This window comes from Micromesistius poutassou (genome assembly GCF_964030765.1).
Source record: "Micromesistius poutassou genome assembly, chromosome: 15".
Classification (NCBI taxonomy): domain Eukaryota; kingdom Metazoa; phylum Chordata; class Actinopteri; order Gadiformes; family Gadidae; genus Micromesistius; species Micromesistius poutassou.
Genome location: NC_140285.1, coordinates 17,825,720 through 17,845,362, shown reverse-complemented (window position 1 = coordinate 17,845,362; position 19,643 = coordinate 17,825,720). Strand labels below are relative to the sequence as shown.

The 19,643-nt window shown below is 48.0% G+C and overlaps 2 protein-coding genes across 2 annotated transcripts; both read right to left on the bottom strand.

Annotated features, from left to right (window-relative positions):
- Window positions 1–143: 143 nt before the first annotated feature.
- Window positions 144–1,892, bottom strand: ackr5 (atypical chemokine receptor 5). The gene is made up of 2 exons (XM_084479218.1): window positions 1,855–1,892; window positions 144–1,537 (listed from the first exon to the last, which is right to left on the bottom strand). The coding sequence occupies exon 2, from the start codon at window positions 1,532–1,534 to the stop codon at window positions 452–454; it is 1,083 nt and encodes a 360-aa protein (XP_084335344.1). The 5' UTR covers window positions 1,535–1,537; window positions 1,855–1,892; the 3' UTR covers window positions 144–451.
- A 2,835-nt stretch (window positions 1,893–4,727) lies between these two features.
- On the bottom strand, window positions 4,728–18,738 carry pip4k2ca (phosphatidylinositol-5-phosphate 4-kinase, type II, gamma a). The gene is made up of 10 exons (XM_084480202.1): window positions 18,343–18,738; window positions 17,626–17,723; window positions 17,368–17,464; window positions 16,960–17,109; window positions 11,835–11,981; window positions 11,664–11,702; window positions 11,461–11,574; window positions 10,983–11,247; window positions 6,411–6,514; window positions 4,728–5,932 (listed from the first exon to the last, which is right to left on the bottom strand). The coding sequence occupies exons 1-10, from the start codon at window positions 18,499–18,501 to the stop codon at window positions 5,852–5,854; spliced, it is 1,254 nt and encodes a 417-aa protein (XP_084336328.1). The 5' UTR covers window positions 18,502–18,738; the 3' UTR covers window positions 4,728–5,851.
- Between the last annotated feature and the right edge of the window lie 905 nt (window positions 18,739–19,643).

Sequence of the window (19,643 nt, the reverse complement as noted above, 5' to 3'; positions counted from 1 at the left end):
CTGGAATCAGGACGTCGGGGTTCAAATGAGGCTTTATGAGGGAATACCTAAACCGGCCACTGAGCTGCGCTCCATTGATGAAGTTATTGTTCATATTTACAGCTTGTACGACATTAATCGGGCATTGTGTTTCCAAAGAGGCCGTCCTGCTTGTCCGTGGTGCTGCCTCTGTCTTGATATCCTCCATCTACTAGGAGTTATTGTGGGACTCAAAAGCACGAGGGAATTAAAAATGTCCTTACATTTCTTTATTTGCTAGCATGTTATTTGAAGTGGGTAAGCGGGTTATATATTTAGTTTAGGTGTTGGTGAGCCTATTTGTCAATGATTATATCATTAAGTTCTATCATTGAAGTGATGGTCCCTTGTAAAGCATCAACAGGCCTCGGGCATCACATGAACTCTGCTGACGCCAGGATGGGACTGGAGCCTCACCTGGTGAGATCACTCCTTACGATCCAACATCAGAGTGGCTGGTGCTGCTGTTGCTGATCCGACGCTGTTTGCTCTGACCCCTGCCCTCGCCCTTGGCCCCAGAGTCCGCCTGGCCCCCCAGCTCTGGAAGGCCCTCTCTCGGGATGTAGCTCACCACCGTGTTGAGGAGGTTCTTGCGGAAGCTCTTGCTGAGGAAGTTGTAGAGGATGGGGTTGGCCACGCAGTGGAAGAGGGACAGGCACTGCACCACGCTGTAGGAGAAGTACAGGAACTCCACCAGGTTGCACTCAAAGAGTTCGGGGTCTATGTCGTCTATGATCATCAGCAGCATCACCAGGTGGTAGGGCAGCCAGCAGACCATGAAGACCAGCGAGTACACGTGCACCAGCCACACGTCCCGCCGCTCCTGCACGTCGGGCGCGCTGCGCACGGCGCGGGCGATCAGCACGTTGCAGCCGATGATGACGGCGGCGGGCACGGCGAACTGGAAGACCAGGCCCAGCAGAGTCACCGAGACAAACCACTCCATGAAGCTGAACTGGGGCATCATGAAGCAGCCCGGCTCGTCCCACTCCAGCAGGTCCATGTGCACGTTCTCCAGCAGCGCCAGGAACACGGAGAGCAGCCAGGCGCCGCCGCACAGGAGCCAGCGGCGCCGGCCCAGCGCGGGGAACAGGGCCGGGGCGGCGGGCCGCGCCAGGGCCAGGTAGCGCTCCAGAGTCATGAAGGCCAGGAAGAAGGAGCTGCTGTAGAAGTTGATCAGGTACAGGAGGTTGGTGACCTTGCAGAGGAAGCGGCCCCACAGCCACACCCTGTCCAGCGTGACCTCCAGCAGGAAGAAGGGCAGCACCGCCACGATGCTGAGGTCCGACAGGCTGAGGTTGATGACGCAGAAGAGCACGCCGTTGGCGGCGTGGCGCCGGCGCCAGTTGACCCACACCACCAGGACGTTCTCCAGGAGGCCCACCATGAAGATGAGGAGGTAGAGGAGGAAGAGGACCACGCGCCGCGTGTCCGTCACAAACTCGATGGTGCAGCTGAGGAACCAGGGGGTGCCGTTGACGAACAGCTCCGAGTGGTTGGTGTGGTCGGCGCTCATGGTCTGAAAGCAGAGCAGGGTTCAGGTGCATTGAGGTCTGCTGTCAGCGGGGCTCTACTGCAGCAGCAGTAGCAGCAGGAGGCGCTGGGGTGGAACAAGAATGTTCCAAAAGCTTTTTTGGGGGGGGTTCATTAATACCTTATGTTAAACATTTAACAAACATGAATACCATACCTTGTGCAAAGTAAGGGCACATTTGAAGCTATTCATCTTTTTACAATTGCTCTTATAAGTACAACAGAATGTGATTGTATAATCCAGATATATCAGGCTTAATAAATTGGGATTATCAACAAAGTTCCATAATTGAAAGCTCTCACCTTGGTGGGGAGGTCCTCGTGGCCCTGCTGGAGAGAGAGTGCAGCAGTCTGCTAGGAGCCCCGATGTGACTGCACAGCTTCTGCTGTTTAGGAATATCTTGGCATTAAATGGAGCCTCATCCCACCCACTGGTCATTCACAGAGCAGATGATCTCACACACACAGGCTCTGACAGGACATCCTGAGTGAGGAGCAGGAAAGCACACGCGTTAAGAGGCCCTGGAGGTTAGCACACCGAATGACTCCGTGACAGAGCAGGGACATGTTTTCTGCTGCAGTTGAAGTGGTTGAAGTGGTTGAAGTGGGGCACCTCGGTGGGCTGCTGGGGAGGGGGGCCCTGAGACGGACAGGTTTTGTGTCAAGTGGTTGAAGGTTAAGGTCTCTGCTGACTGTTGAGACACACACACGCTCACATGTCAGACCACATCGCCCACATCGTCTGGATCAATAGGATGTTTCACAAACACTCAATGCTCAGACTGCTTTCCTCCTCGATGCATCGGCTCCAGAAGGATAACTTGTTTCATAACAGCGCCTACAAACTACTTCTTGGGGGGTGCTCCTGTTGCATGTCAACAACACGGGACGGTCGGTGTGATAAGGAGGCCTCGTCGCTCTCGTCTCATATCCCCTCTGCGGTTGGTCAGCACTTTGAAGCTTGTGTAAGAGCACTCCCTTCCCCTCTTGGATTCCTGTCCCCTCCACTCGTTTCCTCTTGTCCTAGAATTCCTCTGCACTGGTAGCAACAGGAAGTGGCCAGTCAGCACAATTACAACTGGTGAGAAAAGAGTCTCTGACCTGCAAGGCCCTGTTGTCCAGCACTGACAGACCAGTAGGACTGGTGAGGTACAGACCAGTAGGACTGGTGAGGACCTACTGACAGACCAGTAGGACTGGTGAGGTACAGACCAGTAGGACTGGTGAGGACCTACTGACAGACCAGTAGGACTGGTGAGGTACAGACCAGTAGGACTGGTGAGGACCTACTGACAGACCAGTAGGACTGGTGAGGTACAGACCAGTAGGACTGGTGAGGACCTACTGACAGACCAGTAGGACTGGTGAGGACCTACTGACAGACCAGTAGGACTGGTGAGGTACAGACCAGTAGGACTGGTGAGGACCTACTGACAGACCAGTAGGACTGGTGAGGACCTACTGACAGACCAGTAGGACAGACCATTGAGCACCAGTAACTTCACCTGATGGTGTGTGGGCAGTCAAGGTCAAGGTCAAAATAAACTTTATTATCCAAGTAGGAAATTCATGTGGTCACCATTACATGCTCCACTGTTATACTAATGTATAGCATTAGAAACATAGATACAAAACAATGGAAAACAAGTAGACAAGACAGACAGAGCAGTAAGAACATAGAAGAAACATGACAAGCATGTATGAATAAATTAAATAGTTGAGTGCTGATATATACAGTATGCTCATCGTTTAAAATGCCTAAGAGTTTTTAAGTCTATTGTTGTCTATTGCTGTACCTAGTGGTCCTAATTTTCCATTTGCTATTCGTTGCAGTTTCTTCTGGTCCTTAATGTACATGTTACCAAAGGCACAAATAAGGCCAAATGATAAGACACTCTGTAAGAGAGGAAAACAACTGAAGAATACAGCTGTCTATTCTAAAATGAAAAAACATCCACTCCTGCAGCATTTTGGACTTATTTTGTGCACATTCATTAAATGTCAGTTTGTTGTCTATTTCAACCCCCAAATACAGTATGTGTATGTTGTGGCCCGCCCTACCACTACACCATTTATATTTGAGGGTGAAACTATAATTCCCTTTTGATTAAAATCTATGGTCATCTCCGTTTTCTTCGCATTAACCACAAGGAAATTATCTGTACACCATTTAATAAAACCCTGCACCTCACTCTCAAAACCCTCTAGGGATGCAGTTAGACAAAACCCACTAATGCAGTATCATCAGTGTTTAAAGGTCCCATGACATGGCACCAGGTGTGGTGTGATTAGCCGTTACAAGCCGTTTGGAAATCTGCCCCTTATGACATCACAGATGGGCATGTCCACCTAGATGTGTGCTGGATAAATCAGTCCACCAGCCAACCCAGTGGACCGTAGCAAACGCTGCTCATCTATCCGTCACACATCTAGGTGGACAGGTGGCCCGCCTGTGATGTCATAAGGGGCAGAATTCCAAAACGGCTTGTAACGGCACACTTACACCTGGTGGCCATGGCACCCTTAAAAATAGGTGTAGTCAGAGGAGGTTGCTGGGCGAAGGGAGAGGTTGCTGGGGAGAAGGCACCCTCGTGGTGCCCGTGTTTATGGCTTTTAACGATGAGACACATGAGTTCAATTTGACTGATTGACCAACGGTTCATCAAAAAGTGAAAAATCCACAAAATGAATCTTGGGTTAACCCCGAGGTGTACCGATCTCTGAACCATCAGGTGGGGTTGGATTGTGTTGAAGGCACTGCTGAAGTCTGTGAACACGATCTGGACTCTTTGTTCAAGGTGCTCATAGGGGTTGGGTTTGGGTCTAAGGATGGTGTGACCTCACATAAAAGCTGTTTCAGGGTTATTGGTTTCAAAAGACTTGGTGTAGATGTTTGGGCATCAGGGCACAGGTCATTAAGTTCCCGTGGTTTAGTTTTTGGGTATGGGCACGATCAAAGATTTTTTCCACAGACAAGGAACTACACCAGTGTCTACTGACAGCTGGAACAGCCTTTGAAATAAATGGCTGTGCCAATTATTCACGTTGGCCATTTCAGTCAGGACAAGGAGAGTTCTACGTTATAGATTTCTGAAACAGTTTTTGAACCGTATAAATAGTGCACTTGGCTTCTCACACACTCACTCACAATAAAGCTCAGACAACAAATGTTCAAAAGTTCTTTGTAAAATATATTTTGGTCCAAAAGCTGATTAGCAAAAATGCATGATGTGCAATCATACCTTCATGAGGCATTATACAGAGAAAACATTTTGTCTTTCCAGTGTATTAGGTTGCTGTGATATTACTCCATTACTTTATTAAGGCTAATCGCATAAAGCTGTTCAAATGTAGTGTTCTTTTCTCACATTTAAGACAAATGTAACAAGCCAACAGTAAGGGTTATGAAATACACTGAAGTACCCCTAGTTACATGGGGGGATTTCTTACTCATCACAATGATAAGTTTGCTGTAAAACATTTAATGAATGAACCCCATGGCATTACAGAGGATCAGATTGGCCAACGCTGCACGTTGTGAAAGGTTAGTCAACAAACTTATTCCACTTCCCTGGCGTTAGTTAGTGCAGCACTAGCGTTCGTCAGAGCAGCGTTGGCGGTCATTGTAGGTGACCTTTGGTAGAGGAGAGTCCCTTTGTGGGCTGTGACGGGGCACAGGGGTTAACTGACCCGGTTGGATTCTCTCTGCATCTCGGAGGAAAACAACAACACATCATTCAGTTAACTACTCTAACTTATGGGGTGGAAACACGGTCACGACACCTTCTCAAATACTAATCTGGCAAACTATTTGAAAAAGAAAAAAAGCCTGATTTAGTCTTGATAGACATCGTTTCTTCTTTTTTAAATATAGAATAAAAATCTGATGGTACACTTTTGGCACATCTTTGTGAAGCAAACAAGCAAAGGGCCAATTTCTACATAGAAACATTAAGCTTATTTCGTTACCTTTAAATACAAGGACCCAGTCTGATTCATGAAACAGTTCAAAGCAGCTTTCCTAATTGTAAGACAGTTGGAGTGCTTATCTTCATTAATGTGGAATCTAATTCACAGATGTCACCTTTAAAATAAATAGATGCATAAGCAGTAGTAGACATTATTACAGGATGGAAGTAGTCTGTGTCGGATCACCAGACTAAATGTGATCCAAATGTGCTTTTTTTGGTCGATGGTAAATAGCGTCACAAACAAATGGAAAGTTAATTTGGATCTATAACAAAGGAATCACGTGAACGCACGCTGGATCAGACCAATCAACGGCCCGCGTCACAGTACGTTATGCAAAGATGTTTGAGATGAATTCACGAAACCGCTTGGCGTATTGCTCTGGGTGGACCGTGGAGATCTCCGCTCCCGCCTGCAGAGAGGAGACAAACAAGACAACAGGAGCTGAGTACAGGCTGCTGGTCTCCAGCCCCTGGTCCTCTGAGGGTACAGGCTGCTGGTCTCCAGCCCCTGGTCCTCTGAGGGTACAGGCTGCTGGTCTCCAGCCCCTGGTCCTCTGAGGGTACAGGCTGCTGGTCTCCAGCCCCTGGTCCTCTGAGGGTACAGGCTGCTGGTCTCCAGCCCCTGGTCCTCAGAGGACATGGGGCTGCTGGTCTCCAGCCCCTGGTCCTCTGAGGGTACAGGCTGCTGGTCTCCAGCCCCTGGTCCTCTGAGGGTACAGGCTGCTGGTCTCCAGCCCCTGGTCCTCAGAGGACATGGGGCTGCTGGTCTCCAGCCCCTGGTCCTGAGGGTACAGGCTGCTGGTCCCCTGGTCCTGAGGGTACAGGCTGCTGGTCCCCTGGTCCTGAGGGTACAGGCTGCTGGTCCCCTGGTCCTGAGGGTCTACTCACCCCGTGCTTCACCGTCTTGGCTGCGTGCGCGGCCTTCTTCTTGGTGTCGTACTGAGTGAGCACGTCGATCAGGCCCATGAAGTACACCTCCCGCTGCGGGGCTCCTGGACACAGCCAAATGGGAACTGCAGTTAGATATTTACCCAAAGCGCTTATTGCCCAACATTCACCCATTCATGCACACACCGACGGCGGAGTCGACCACACACAGCGACAGCCAGCGGGTCAGGAGCAGTCAGGGGGAGGCGTCTCGCTCAGGGACACCTCCACACTCCTCTAGGAGGAGCAGTCAGGGGGAGGCGTCTCTCTCAGGGACACCTCCACACTCCTCTAGGAGGAGCAGTCAGGGGGAGGCGTCTCTCTCAGGGACACCTCCACACTCCTCTAGGAGGAGCAGTCAGGGGGAGGCGTCTCGCTCAGGGACACCTCCACACTCCTCTAGGAGGAGCAGTCAGGGGGAGGCGTCTCTCTCAGGGACACCTCCACACTCCTCTAGGAGGAGCAGTCAGGGGGAGGCGTCTCTCTCAGGGACACCTCCACACTCCTCTAGGAGGAGCAGTCAGGGTGAGGCGTCTCTCTCAGGGACACCTCCACACTCCTCTAGGAGGAGCAGTCAGGGGGAGGCGTCTCTCTCAGGGACACCTCCACACTCCTCTAGGAGGAGCAGTCAGGGGGAGGCGTCTCTCTCAGGGACACCTCCACACTCCTCTAGGAGGAGCAGTCAGGGGGAGGCGTCTCGCTCAGGGACACCTCCACACTCCTCTAGGAGGAGCAGTCAGGGGGAGGCGTCTCTCTCAGGGACACCTCCACACTCCTCTAGGAGGAGCAGTCAGGGGGAGGCGTCTCGCTCAGGGACACCTCCACACTCCTCTAGGAGGAGCAGTCAGGGGGAGGCGTCTCTCTCAGGGACACCTCCACACTCCTCTAGGAGGAGCAGTCAGGGGGAGGCGTCTCTCTCAGGGACACCTCCACGCTCCTCTAGGAGGAGCAGTCAGGGTGAGGCGTCTCTCTCAGGGACACCTCCACACTCCTCTAGGAGGAGCAGTCAGGGGGAGGCGTCTCGCTCAGGGACACCTCCACACTCCGCTAGGAGGAGCCGGGGATCCAACCAGCAACCTTCTGGATACCAGACAACCCGCTGTACCTCCTGAGCTGCTGCCGCCATCCAACCTCAGTACACTGCTCCTTCACCCCCACTGCACTGATAACCCCCACTGTATCACCCCCACTGTATCACCCCCACTCCACTGATAACCCCCACTCCACTGATAACCCCCACTGTATCACCCCCACTGCACTGATAACCCCCACTGTATCACCCCCACTCCACTGATAACCCCCACTGTATCACCCCCACTCCACTGTATCACCCCCACTCCACTGTATCACCCCCACTCCACTGTATCACCCCCACTCCACTGTATCACCCCCACTCCACTGTTAGTTGAACCTGTGTTATACAGACTGTTAGTCAGTTCAACCTGTGTTATACAGACTGTTAGTCAGTTGAACCTGTGTTATACAGACTGTTAGTCAGTTCAACCTGTGTTATACAGACTGTTAGTTGAACCTGTGTTATACAGACTGTTAGTCAGTTGAACCTGTGTTATACAGACTGTTAGTCAGTTCAACCTGTGTTATACAGGCTGTTAGTTGAACCTGTGTTATACAGACTGTTAGTCAGTTCAACCTGTGTTATACAGACTGTTAGTCAGTTCAACCTGTGTTATACAGACTGTTAGTCAGTTCAACCTGTGTTATACAGACTGTTAGTCAGTTGAACCTGTGTTATACAGACTGTTAGTCAGTTCAACCTGTGTTATACAGACTGTTAGTCAGTTCAACCTGTGTTATACAGACTGTTAGTTGAACCTGTGTTATACAGACTGTTAGTCAGTTGAACCTGTGTTATACAGACTGTTAGTCAGTTGAACCTGTGTTATACAGACTGTTAGTCAGTTGAACCTGTGTTATACAGACTGTTAGTCAGTTGAACCTGTGTTATACAGACTGTTAGTCAGTTGAACCTGTGTTATACAGACTGTTAGTTGAACCTGTGTTATACAGACTGTTAGTCAGTTGAACCTGTGTTATACAGACTGTTAGTCAGTTCAACCTGTGTTATACAGACTGTTAGTTGAACCTGTGTTATACAGACTGTTAGTTGAACCTGTGTTATACAGACTGTTAGTCAGTTGAACCTGTGTTATACAGACTGTTAGTTGAACCTGTGTTATACAGACTGTTAGTTGAACCTGTGTTATACAGACTGTTAGTCAGTTCAACCTGTGTTATACAGGCTGTTAGTTGAACCTGTGTTATACAGACTGTTAGTCAGTTGAACCTGTGTTATACAGACTGTTAGTTGAACCTGTGTTATACAGACTGTTAGTTGAACCTGTGTTATACAGACTGTTAGTTGAACCTGTGTTATACAGACTGTTAGTTGAACCTGTGTTATACAGACTGTTAGTCAGTTGAACCTGTGTTATACAGACTGTTAGTTGAACCTGTGTTATACAGACTGTTAGTTGAACCTGTGTTATACAGACTGTTAGTTGAACCTGTGTTATACAGACTGTTAGTCAGTTGAACCTGTGTTATACAGACTGTTAGTCAGTTGAACCTGTGTTATACAGACTGTTAGTCAGTTGAACCTGTGTTATACAGACTGTTAGTCAGTTGAACCTGTGTTATACAGACTGTTAGTTGAACCTGTGTTATACAGACTGTTAGTTGAACCTGTGTTATACAGACTGTTAGTTGAACCTGTGTTATACAGACTGTTAGTTGAACCTATGTTATACAGACTGTTAGTCAGTTGAACCTGTGTTATACAGACTGTTAGTTGAACCTGTGTTATACAGACTGTTAGTCAGTTGAACCTGTGTTATACAGACTGTTAGTCAGTTCAACCTGTGTTATACAGACTGTTAGTTGAACCTGTGTTATACAGACTGTTAGTTGAACCTGTGTTATACAGACTGTTAGTCAGTTGAACCTGTGTTATACAGACTGTTAGTTGAACCTGTGTTATACAGACTGTTAGTCAGTTGAACCTGTGTTATACAGACTGTTAGTTGAACCTGTGTTATACAGACTGTTAGTCAGTTGAACCTGTGTTATACAGACTGTTAGTCAGTTGAACCTGTGTTATACAGACTGTTAGTCAGTTGAACCTGTGTTATACAGACTGTTAGTCAGTTAAACCTGTGTTATACAGACTGTTAGTCAGTTGAACCTGTGTTATACAGACTGTTAGTCAGTTGAACCTGTGTTATACAGACTGTTAGTCAGTTCAACCTGTGTTATACAGACTGTTAGTCAGTTGAACCTGTGTTATACAGACTGTTAGTCAGTTGAACCTGTGTTATACAGACTGTTAGTCAGTTGAACCTGTGTTATACAGACTGTTAGTCAGTTGAACCTGTGTTATACACAGTCTATGCGGGTAACAACCACACAGGAGCTCTATTGGCCAGGTCTTCACCTGCTGTACACTGTGGTACAACAAGTGGGATGCACTTCCTAACAGCCATTTGAATCCAACCTTTTGAAACGAGAGAACGCTTAATGGTAATCCCCACTGGCACAGGGTCAACAGGTTGAACCAGTCAGCTACGGATAAGAACAGGCTGCTCACTGGGTGATAGTCTTCCAGAGTATTGCATTGTGCGATGGCCTTGAGCCGCTGCCCGGCCCTCAGGGCTGGTCTGGCCGCTCTGTGCTGAAGCTGCTCCAGAGTGGGACCCAGAGGACCCCAGGCCCTCCAGAGGGGGACCCAGAGGACCCCAGGCCCTCCAGAGGGGGACCCAGAGGACCCCAGGCCCTCCAGAGGGGGACCCAGAGGACCCCAGGCCCTCCAGAGGGGGACCCAGAGGACCCCAGGCCCTCCAGAGGGGGACCCAGAGGACCCCAGGCCCTCCAGCGCCCACAGCACCACAGGGTTTTGCAGTTTGGCTTTTTGAAGCGTTATTCTAACAAAACGCGTGCTCCAATCGGACCGTTTCAGAAATGAGTTTTGAGGCGACAGCCCAGTGTAACGGTTGGAGGGCGGCCCACCGCCACCATTACCCTGACTGAACCTCACTCCTCTTTAACTGGGAGCCGCCTCGCCGTCCACCACGCCCTCAACACCAGGGGCGGGACTACATATTGACACGGCGGTATATCTTCGCCATTCTTAGTGCGATACGAGAATCGATAATCTAATCTAGATAATCTATAATCTAATCTATATAAAGGATATATCGCCCAAAAGATCTGTATTTTAATTAATAAAATAAAGCGCTCTAAAGTGATTTCCCTGCTCCTCCAGGTGGCGCTCCACACACGAATGAAGGAAACTTTAACAGAAGTTAACGAACCGAAGACGAGTAACAGAAGTAGTCCGTTTGGACCGTGAATGAAGACTGAAACCCGGCTATTTGTCAGTCATCGTGTATTTATCGTTAGACATAAACCGTGATGTTTAGTTACAGGACTGTCTCACAATATATAGATTATTGCAGAATGGCGACATTATGGTATCGTCTCCACATGGCACTGTGAGGTGGTATTAAGAACACATACCGGGGACACTGGAGATAGCGTAGACGTCTACGTAGGGGTCGAACTCCCCGGGCCCCAGGGGCTTACAGGAGGACATGTACCCGGCGATGCCCTCCGGGGAGGTGCCGTAGGAGCCCACGGCGGGGCCCGGGGCCACACCGTTCTCCGTCTCCAGGTCCTCGTCGTTGGACGCCTCCTCGCCCTCCTCCTCGTCGCGCTCCGCCCGGCCCACGTCGTGGATGCCCAGCAGGAGGCTGTAGTCCATGATCTTCAGCTTCACCAGGAACTAGGAGGACAACCGCCAGCCTCAACGTGAGAGAGACTCCAAGGGACAAAGCTAAAGCACTCACATTATATCACACATTTTATTCAACCTCTTCCATCTTTTTCAAAGGGGAGGGCGACATTAACTGGATTGTGCCGGTTTGGGGGAGGTTTATACTGGCCCTCTGTGGTTAAAAGCAGTAACAACAGTGGAACGTTCCATCCCATCTCCTACCTCCACGTCCCTGTTCAGTTTCTCCATAACCTTCTCCTTCTGCTCATCAGTGACATAAACTTTCTGCATGTTGTTTCTGAAGTCCATGTCCTTGAAGGTAGGGAGTTCCTTGACCTAAGAAATAAAAATGAATCATTAATATATGCCATTATATGCTGGTGCTGTGTGGGTGAGAAGACCATGCTGATGGTTTGGAGACATACCCTTTCTTTGTCGCTGGCTTCACGGGACACCAGAGAGCCCTGTGCAAAAACAACGCCCGTTTACTTTAATAGTGCCAATAGTTGAGGCTGTCAAAGTGTCAAGAAGGTGAGATACATTATCCTGAATCCCTTCAAATGAAGTGTGACAAGCTGACTGAACAGCACGCAAACCTTGAGGTCGTATTTCCTGTGCACCACAAGCCTGTGGCTGAACATGTTCCTCATGACGATCAGGTAGGTCTCCTCGTTGTCCACGCTCACGCGGTACATCCCCAGGAACTGGGGCAGCAGGGTGCTGCCGTGACACTTGACGATGTGCTGGAGGAACAACATCACACCATCACCGTCACGCCTGAGCTACAGGTCCTGGGTCAGCTGATCAGGGTCTTTTCTCCACCTCTGGTTTACATGATCCATAGGAATGGGAACATGGGAACGCCTGTATAGCTGGTATTACATTAGTTGATTTTTCTCCTAAAGAATCATTTACATTTTACATTTAGTAGACGCCTTTCTCCCAAGCGCCTTACAAAAAGTACATTTGTCAGAAGAAGGTGAAACAATATCGCCATCAATACAGTGAGGATGTTCATAGAACCAAGTGCACAGCACTAACAATCACTAGATTAACCCATTCCCCGTGTACACTAACAATCACTAGGTTAACCCATTCCCTGTATACAACAGAGATAGCTAGGATAAGATGCTACACAACTAACTACCATAACTAAGTACAACGTAAAATAAGTGCGTACATTAAGTGCATAGGAGGGGTGGCTATGCAGAGTGACTCTGAACAAGAAGATGCCACAGCTCAACAAGCATGTATTAGGTTGTTGATAGAACACCAAGCTCACGTTATCATGTAATGTTAGTTTGTATGTGTAACCAGAACCACATTACCATGGCATGACAAGCCATAACAAGCTGGCATCAAAATAAATGGCGCCAATATCATCCATATTTTAAATGTCTCAGAGTTATAGATAAATACTGGTCTGTGACGTGATCAAATCTTTCAGCTCTTTCATCTTTCAGTCTATCCTGGCTACCATTCACACGGGTACATTCTGAACCAGTTCCCAAAAGGTACCGTTCACACCTGAACCCACACCGGTACATTCTGAACCAGTTCCCAAAAGGTACCGTTCACACCTGAACCCACACCGGTACATTCTGAACCAGTTCCCAAAAGGTACCGCTGTGCTTCGTTTCAACATTGGGATTTATTCAGAAAACTAAACACAGAACCCTCCTCAGCCCCAGAGGAGTTCAGGGTTTAGGGTTTCCTCAGGGTACACCTACCCTCCTCAGCCCCAGAGGAGTTCAGGGTTTAGGGTTTCCTCAGGGTACACCTGCCCTCCTCAGCCCCAGAGGAGTTCAGGGTTTAGGGTTTCCTCAGGGTACACCTGCCCTCCTCAGCCCCAGAGGAGTTCAGGGTTTAGGGTTTCCTCAGGGTACACCTGCCCTCCTCAGCCCCAGAGGAGTTCAGGGTTTAGGGTTTCCTCAGGGTACACCTGCCCTCCTCAGCCCCAGAGGAGTTCAGGGTTTAGGGTTTCCTCAGGGTACACCTGCCCTCCTCAGCCCCAGATGTGTTACTCAGGGTACATGTTCCTGGCCAGCTTTTCTTTTCCAGCTATTGCAGCGAGCGGTGTCTGCATCCAGGTTGGAAACGTGTCCTCAACCGTTGTGCCAGTTGTCAGCTGGCCCAGAACGATGACTTGAACGCAACACAGTGGCCTGTAGCCCCCTCTCTCACCAACACAGTGGCCTGTAGCCCCCTCTCTCACCAACACAGTGGCCTCTAGCCCCCTCTCTCACCAACACAGTGGCCTGTAGCCCCCTCTCTCACCAACACAGTGGCCTGTAGCCCCCTCTCTCACCAACACAGTGGCCTGTAGCCCCCTCTCTCACCAACACAGTGGCCTGTAGCCCCCTCTCTCACCAACACAGTGGCCTGTAGCCCCCTCTCTCACCAACACAGTGGCCTCTAGCCCCCTCTCTCACCAACACAGTGGCCTGTAGCCCCCTCTCTCACCAACACAGTGGCCTGTAGCCCCCTCTCTCACCAACACAGTGGCCTGTAGCCCCCTCTCTCACCAACACAGTGGCCTGTAGCCCCCTCTCTCACCAACACAGTGGCCTGTAGCCCCCTCTGTCACCAACACAGTGGCTTGTAGCCCCCTCTCTCACCAACACAGTGGCCTGTAGCCCCCTCTCTCACCAACACAGTGGCCTGTAGCCCCCTCTCTCACCAACACAGTGGCCTGTAGCCCCCTCTCTCACCAACACAGTGGCCTGTAGCCCCCTCTCTCACCAACACAGTGGCCTCTAGCCCCCTCTCTCACCAACCAGACGGCCGCGCCTCTCATGGACCAGTTGGGCACCTATTGATTTGACTTCCATAGTTACAGCGTAGTACTGATGTTATTGGGTTGTTACTCTTTAAAGTACAGAGTGCGCTACCCAACTGGCAGGGCTTAAACATCTGTAACTATGTAATTATTTGTCAAAAAGACTTCCTTGAAAAGAAAGACTTGAACCGATTCTACCAAAGAGCCTGTAGCATGCGCACTCTTGCAAACTCTTGTAAAGTATTTGCATGGTGATTCACCGATATGTTGTCCACAAACTTCATTCTGACAGATGCACAATGATTCCAAAAGGCGAAAGGATATATATTTATAGGCTATATTTGCAAGGATCGTTTTGTGATCACAGAATGATTCTTGGCAGAAACTGTTCAAGGAAGTAATTGAGAGATAAAAAAAAAAAATTGTTTTAGTGAAGCCAGGTGAGATACGATGGTTTGATCACCCAGACGAGTATTGCCCTTTAAAGAACAGAATATTGAACTGAAAAGTAAACCGGATTAGATCTGTTTAATATGAATTTCTATAAGCATGCCCACCCTGCAAGACAGCAGAATTAAATGCACATAGGATAACTAGAATTAGAAACCTTCTGTTTCACTGTTGATCAGGGACCATGGAGCCAACAGCTAATCTATGAACTAAATATGCTGTATGCTGCTCTTGTAACTCTTGTATGCAAGTTGTATTGAATTTATCCAACAGTTGCGGCTTTTGTACTCTTTTGGGATCAGATCAAATGCTCCTCCTCTTCCTTAGCCAATCGCTTAGCAATAGCTTTCTACGAATGGAAATGACTCAGTGGTGTAATGTCCACCTCTGATCTCTAGAATGAGGTTGTTTGTGTCCATGTCAACATGCTCATTTAACGGTAATCCTAAGAAATCCAACAGCCAGATTGCCTCCATTTACAAAGCAAAATGCTTCTGGACGCAACTGGACTGGCCAACAACCAATCACTGACCGGGTGACACAGCACTGAGTGACAAAATAAACCTTTCTTCTCAACAAAAGCTTTAAATGCAGTTACTTGTTCTTCTTTTAGTGAAAGCATGCCGTCTGTTTGTTTAATACTTTATCGATAGTGGAATCAATAGACCGGTCTACATCAGCGGCAGCCATCTTTGTTGTTGTTGAAAGGCCTCTCTGGATTTATCCCGCCTCATATCAGATCAACTGTTGTGATTGGTCAATCTTGTACCGGGCAGAAATCTTTTCGTATGGGACGGGGCCAGAACTTATGTGCAGTGCAAAGGAATGCTTAGTCTGGTTCCCCTGCTACCTTAGGCCTTGGTTGAGCTCTGGCCTGATAATAGGAGGTCATTTTAAGATAGTAAACATTCAACCACTGAACGCCCGTTACTTTGGTAAGTATATAAAGAGACTGTTGTGCAAATAGAATGTTGAATTGTAATAACATGAAGACATACTGTGGGGATTCCTTTGAGGTTTCCAAAAGATGTGTAACAAGCTAGTGTAGCGACAACAATGCTCCAGAGTAGCCCCAGTGGACGGACCCCGACAGCTCCTCCTCCTACTGGTCCATCTACACCTGGCTGCACACTCCATCAGCAAGCTGTCTGCTCCCTGTACCACCACCCCGCTGAACAGACCCAGGCTGTCTGCTCCCTGTACGACCACCCCGCTGAACAGACCCAGGCTGTCTGCTCCCTGTGCTACCACCCCGCTGAACATACCCAGGCTTTCTTGGGAAAACCTGGATCGACAGAGACGCAACTCTGAGTTAAATGGTTCTACAACGTTCACTTAGGATTCGATTAGTCGAGCCAGGTTTTCCGCTTTAGGTTCAATGCGCGTTCACGTGAAAGGGGCGTTTATCACGTCATTTTACTCACCTTTACAAACTGGACAGATCAAGAGCAGTCTACACTCAAGAGGAACGGATAGTCATGAACTCCTATGAGGAGTTCAAGAATCAGATAACAGCTAGGGGCAACACAGTGCACATAATGAGGCTAGGGAGGCGTGCTGGCAAAAATAACAGATCTTGTAAATTTGTATAAGTGAAAAGATTCTATATATATTCTACATCTATGAAATAACTATGCCAAATGATGAATTGTTCGCCGTTACTCCCAATAGAGTGATGATGATTTCAAAATACAAAAGCAACGTCCAACCTGCTTTATTCTATAATTTAGGGAATTCACTTTAAATACACCCTATGTAAGAAATGTATCGCATGTTTTCTACCACTGCAGCGGTGGCGTAGTGGATTACTATAAGACCTGAACGCCAGCGACCGGGGTTCAAATCTCACCTGTCCATCATCATGCCTTTTACCCCCATAGATGTGGTGCCAGCACGGCCTTGAGAACATGGGTTCAAGTTCGAAATAAGCACAAAAGTATAATTCCATACTCTTAGTGATTAAGTATTACCTATGATATAAGAAAAGGGACTGTGTAAGCTACACATAAATGCGCATCACTTGGGAGATGAACTCTGCACGCAGAAATTCAAGACTGACGCGCTACCCCCACTCTACCCCCACTCTCACGGAGACACACTGGCTGTGCAGTAAGCATTGTCTACATAAGGTCCAACAAGGACGATCAAACAGAAAATGACAGCATAAATCACCATGGTGATACAGTGACACTAACACAGAGCGACCTTCGTGTCCCAGCTAACCCAGGCTTGGAGCGCAACATACCTCGCTAACCCACTAATGGAGGTTCGTAGTACAGGGCACTGGTGCACGTTTCATCCAAGAACCAACGCCCTCAAACAGAGGCAACCATTCAAGGGACGATTATCATCAGGACATTCAAAACACACACACACACACACACACACACACACACACACACACACACACACACACACACACACACACACACACACACACACACACACACACACACACACACACACACACACACACACACACACACACACACCTGGTGGTACTCAGACAGGATGTTGTGCATGTCAGCCACATCCTCACTGGAGATCTGCTTGACCACTAGGGTGTGGTCTTCAGAGTGGAGGAGCAGTCCCTCTCCCTGGGCTTCTGCACTCCGAACAGGGGGGCTCCGCGTCAGGGAAACCTTTGGGAGGTAGCAAACACCAACCATATCAGTCATGGCAAAATTCAACTTCCACTCATTGTGGATTTGCTGTCAGGAATGCAAGCTTCAGAATGATGACCAGTAAACAACACACCCACTCTCAATGAACTGAAGGTAAAGCATGTTAGATGCTGGATATCATCCAAATGTTTATGTACAGTCGATCAAAGAGGATTTCCAAACAACAACAAAAGAGTTCAAGTTGACATTATACATCACCACATTATATACACATACTTGGTAATCCAGATCCTCGATTCCAAACCGTTCCCTCAAATTTCGGAATACCTGAGGACAGTATTCTTTGAACTTAAAATGCCCTGGGAGATTCTCTCTGAAAAAAATGTTAAAAGAAGAAGATTTAAGTTTTCGTGAATGTGAATTATCCAAGGTTGGGCACCTTCATGTTAAACAGATGTAGAACAATGGAGGATAGCTCAATTCACCACCAAAGTTCAGCCCAGTGTGAACAGTAAAGTTATCTGTGTATCATACTTGTTGAAGAGGTGGTTGTTGACTTTAATCTTTGTGTTTGCTTTGAAGTCATCGGGCAGCAGCATCACAGGGACAGGCACCTGGTTCAGATCATTGATCTGCAGAAGCACATGTTTTGTGGCGGTTAAGCACAGTGCAAGGGAAGCATGCAACACATTACATGTGTTTAACACATGTGGTAGCAGTTTCTTTTTATGGTTTGTTCTCCAAAAATAATTGTGAGCACTTTTTTTTATCCAAAAAAGTTTGTTAGTGTTTGCACACTCCATTTACAATAATAAAAACAATACTTTTGTGATTTACCTTAAAAACCTGTCTTGCAATAAGTGGAAAGCAGATTGCTTGCTCCATAGTATACATGCTTCAGTGGGGAATCGAACCCGGGTCTCCCAGGTGGGTAGACATTCTATTCTACCGCTCACCTTACAGCGATCGCTAACCTTTAGCATATCATTCACTGCAGTGGTCATGAAATGTATTCAAGTTTAGCGTCTTGATGGTACATTCACCTCATGACACACTGCTCTCCCGAGCATGAAAAATAACTACAACGAAACAACAGTTCAAGCATCCACCGATCCCCCTGGAGCTGGAGCCCAGTGGCCTCCACCTCCCGGCGCTGTGTTGTGCAGCAGCATCGGCCCGCAGCGCTGCTAGCCCCGCTCGCTCCGACATTAGCTCGCTACAATGCTAACCAGTTAGCTCCGGGCGGCTCACCGAGTGATTGACGCCCCACATCAACACGCTGAGCACGGGGTCGCTCGCACGGAACACCTTCACCTTCTGCTGGACGAAGTGCTTCTTTTTCGTCTTGGTCTTGGGGGCCAGTATGACCATGGGGCTGGAGGTGGCCCCCGAGTTGCCGAGAGAAGCCATCACAGGGCTGGTATGTTCTCCTCACGGACGGCTAGCGACTAGCCAACCGGCTAACATACAGTGTGTGCTCCCTCGCACAACAAGCTGTGCCCACCCCTTAAAGCCAAACGCGGACGGAAAACGTCTGCTTTAAAGTCGGAGTTTTTGTATGTTTCCGTATACAGTTTATCTAAGACATATTCTAGTAAACGGACTGTTTTTTTTTAATGGAGCGCAGGTTGACAGACAGCGTCATAACTTCACCACCCGCCCCGCCCACTCCGGCACCTGTACCCCACGTGGTCCCTCTGGAGTGACAGGTGAACCGGCCAAAGAGAAGCAAACCCACACGTTTCTTCATTTGACCTATAAATGGAAAAGGGTCAAGATCAATTACCATTTTTGTTCGTTCTGTTTTTATAATGGCAAATAATGACTGCGTTGTTACCGTTGGCCTATTTGTTACCAATAATTTAGGATTATCGCCTAAAAATTATCTACTCAAAAATCTGGTGTTTGCTATGCAGATAATCTGTTATTGATCAATAGACCATTGTCCAATGCTCTTGATAAAATGTATATAGCCAACATGAATATGTTATGACACATTTACCGTTTTTGTATATTGATGATTACTTTTGAAGGATTTGCCTTAATTAAAATAATTGTAGGATGTGCAATAATGACTTTTCTGCAGCGGAGATGTCATTAGCTTTCTACCCATATGCTGTTAACCTATACATCTCCATGGATAGCAAAAGCACCCATGTGGCTGTGTGATGCAAGGAATTACTTCTCTCACTTCATTTCTTTCAAGAAGCCTATTTAGGATTTTATATCCATGGATATTATATGCAGTTACCGTGGAAACAGGCATGTATTGGTTCCCTAGGTGGAAAGACTTGAGTCAATTATCAAAAAAGCAGCATGAAATTAATGTGCCTATTAGGTTTGGCTTCACTGCTGAGAATGATCTGCTGTTTCTGTGACAGCACAAGGATTATGTAGGGCACAGTAATGAACAGTACAACATGAAACTGAAAGGAAGAGACATTTCTGGACAGACTTTTCCTTCCAATGCAGTGATGCTAACGTGAAATCACTCTACTCATCTTTTCATCTGTATCTGCATCATCCATCTTATATGATGATATTGAAATGGC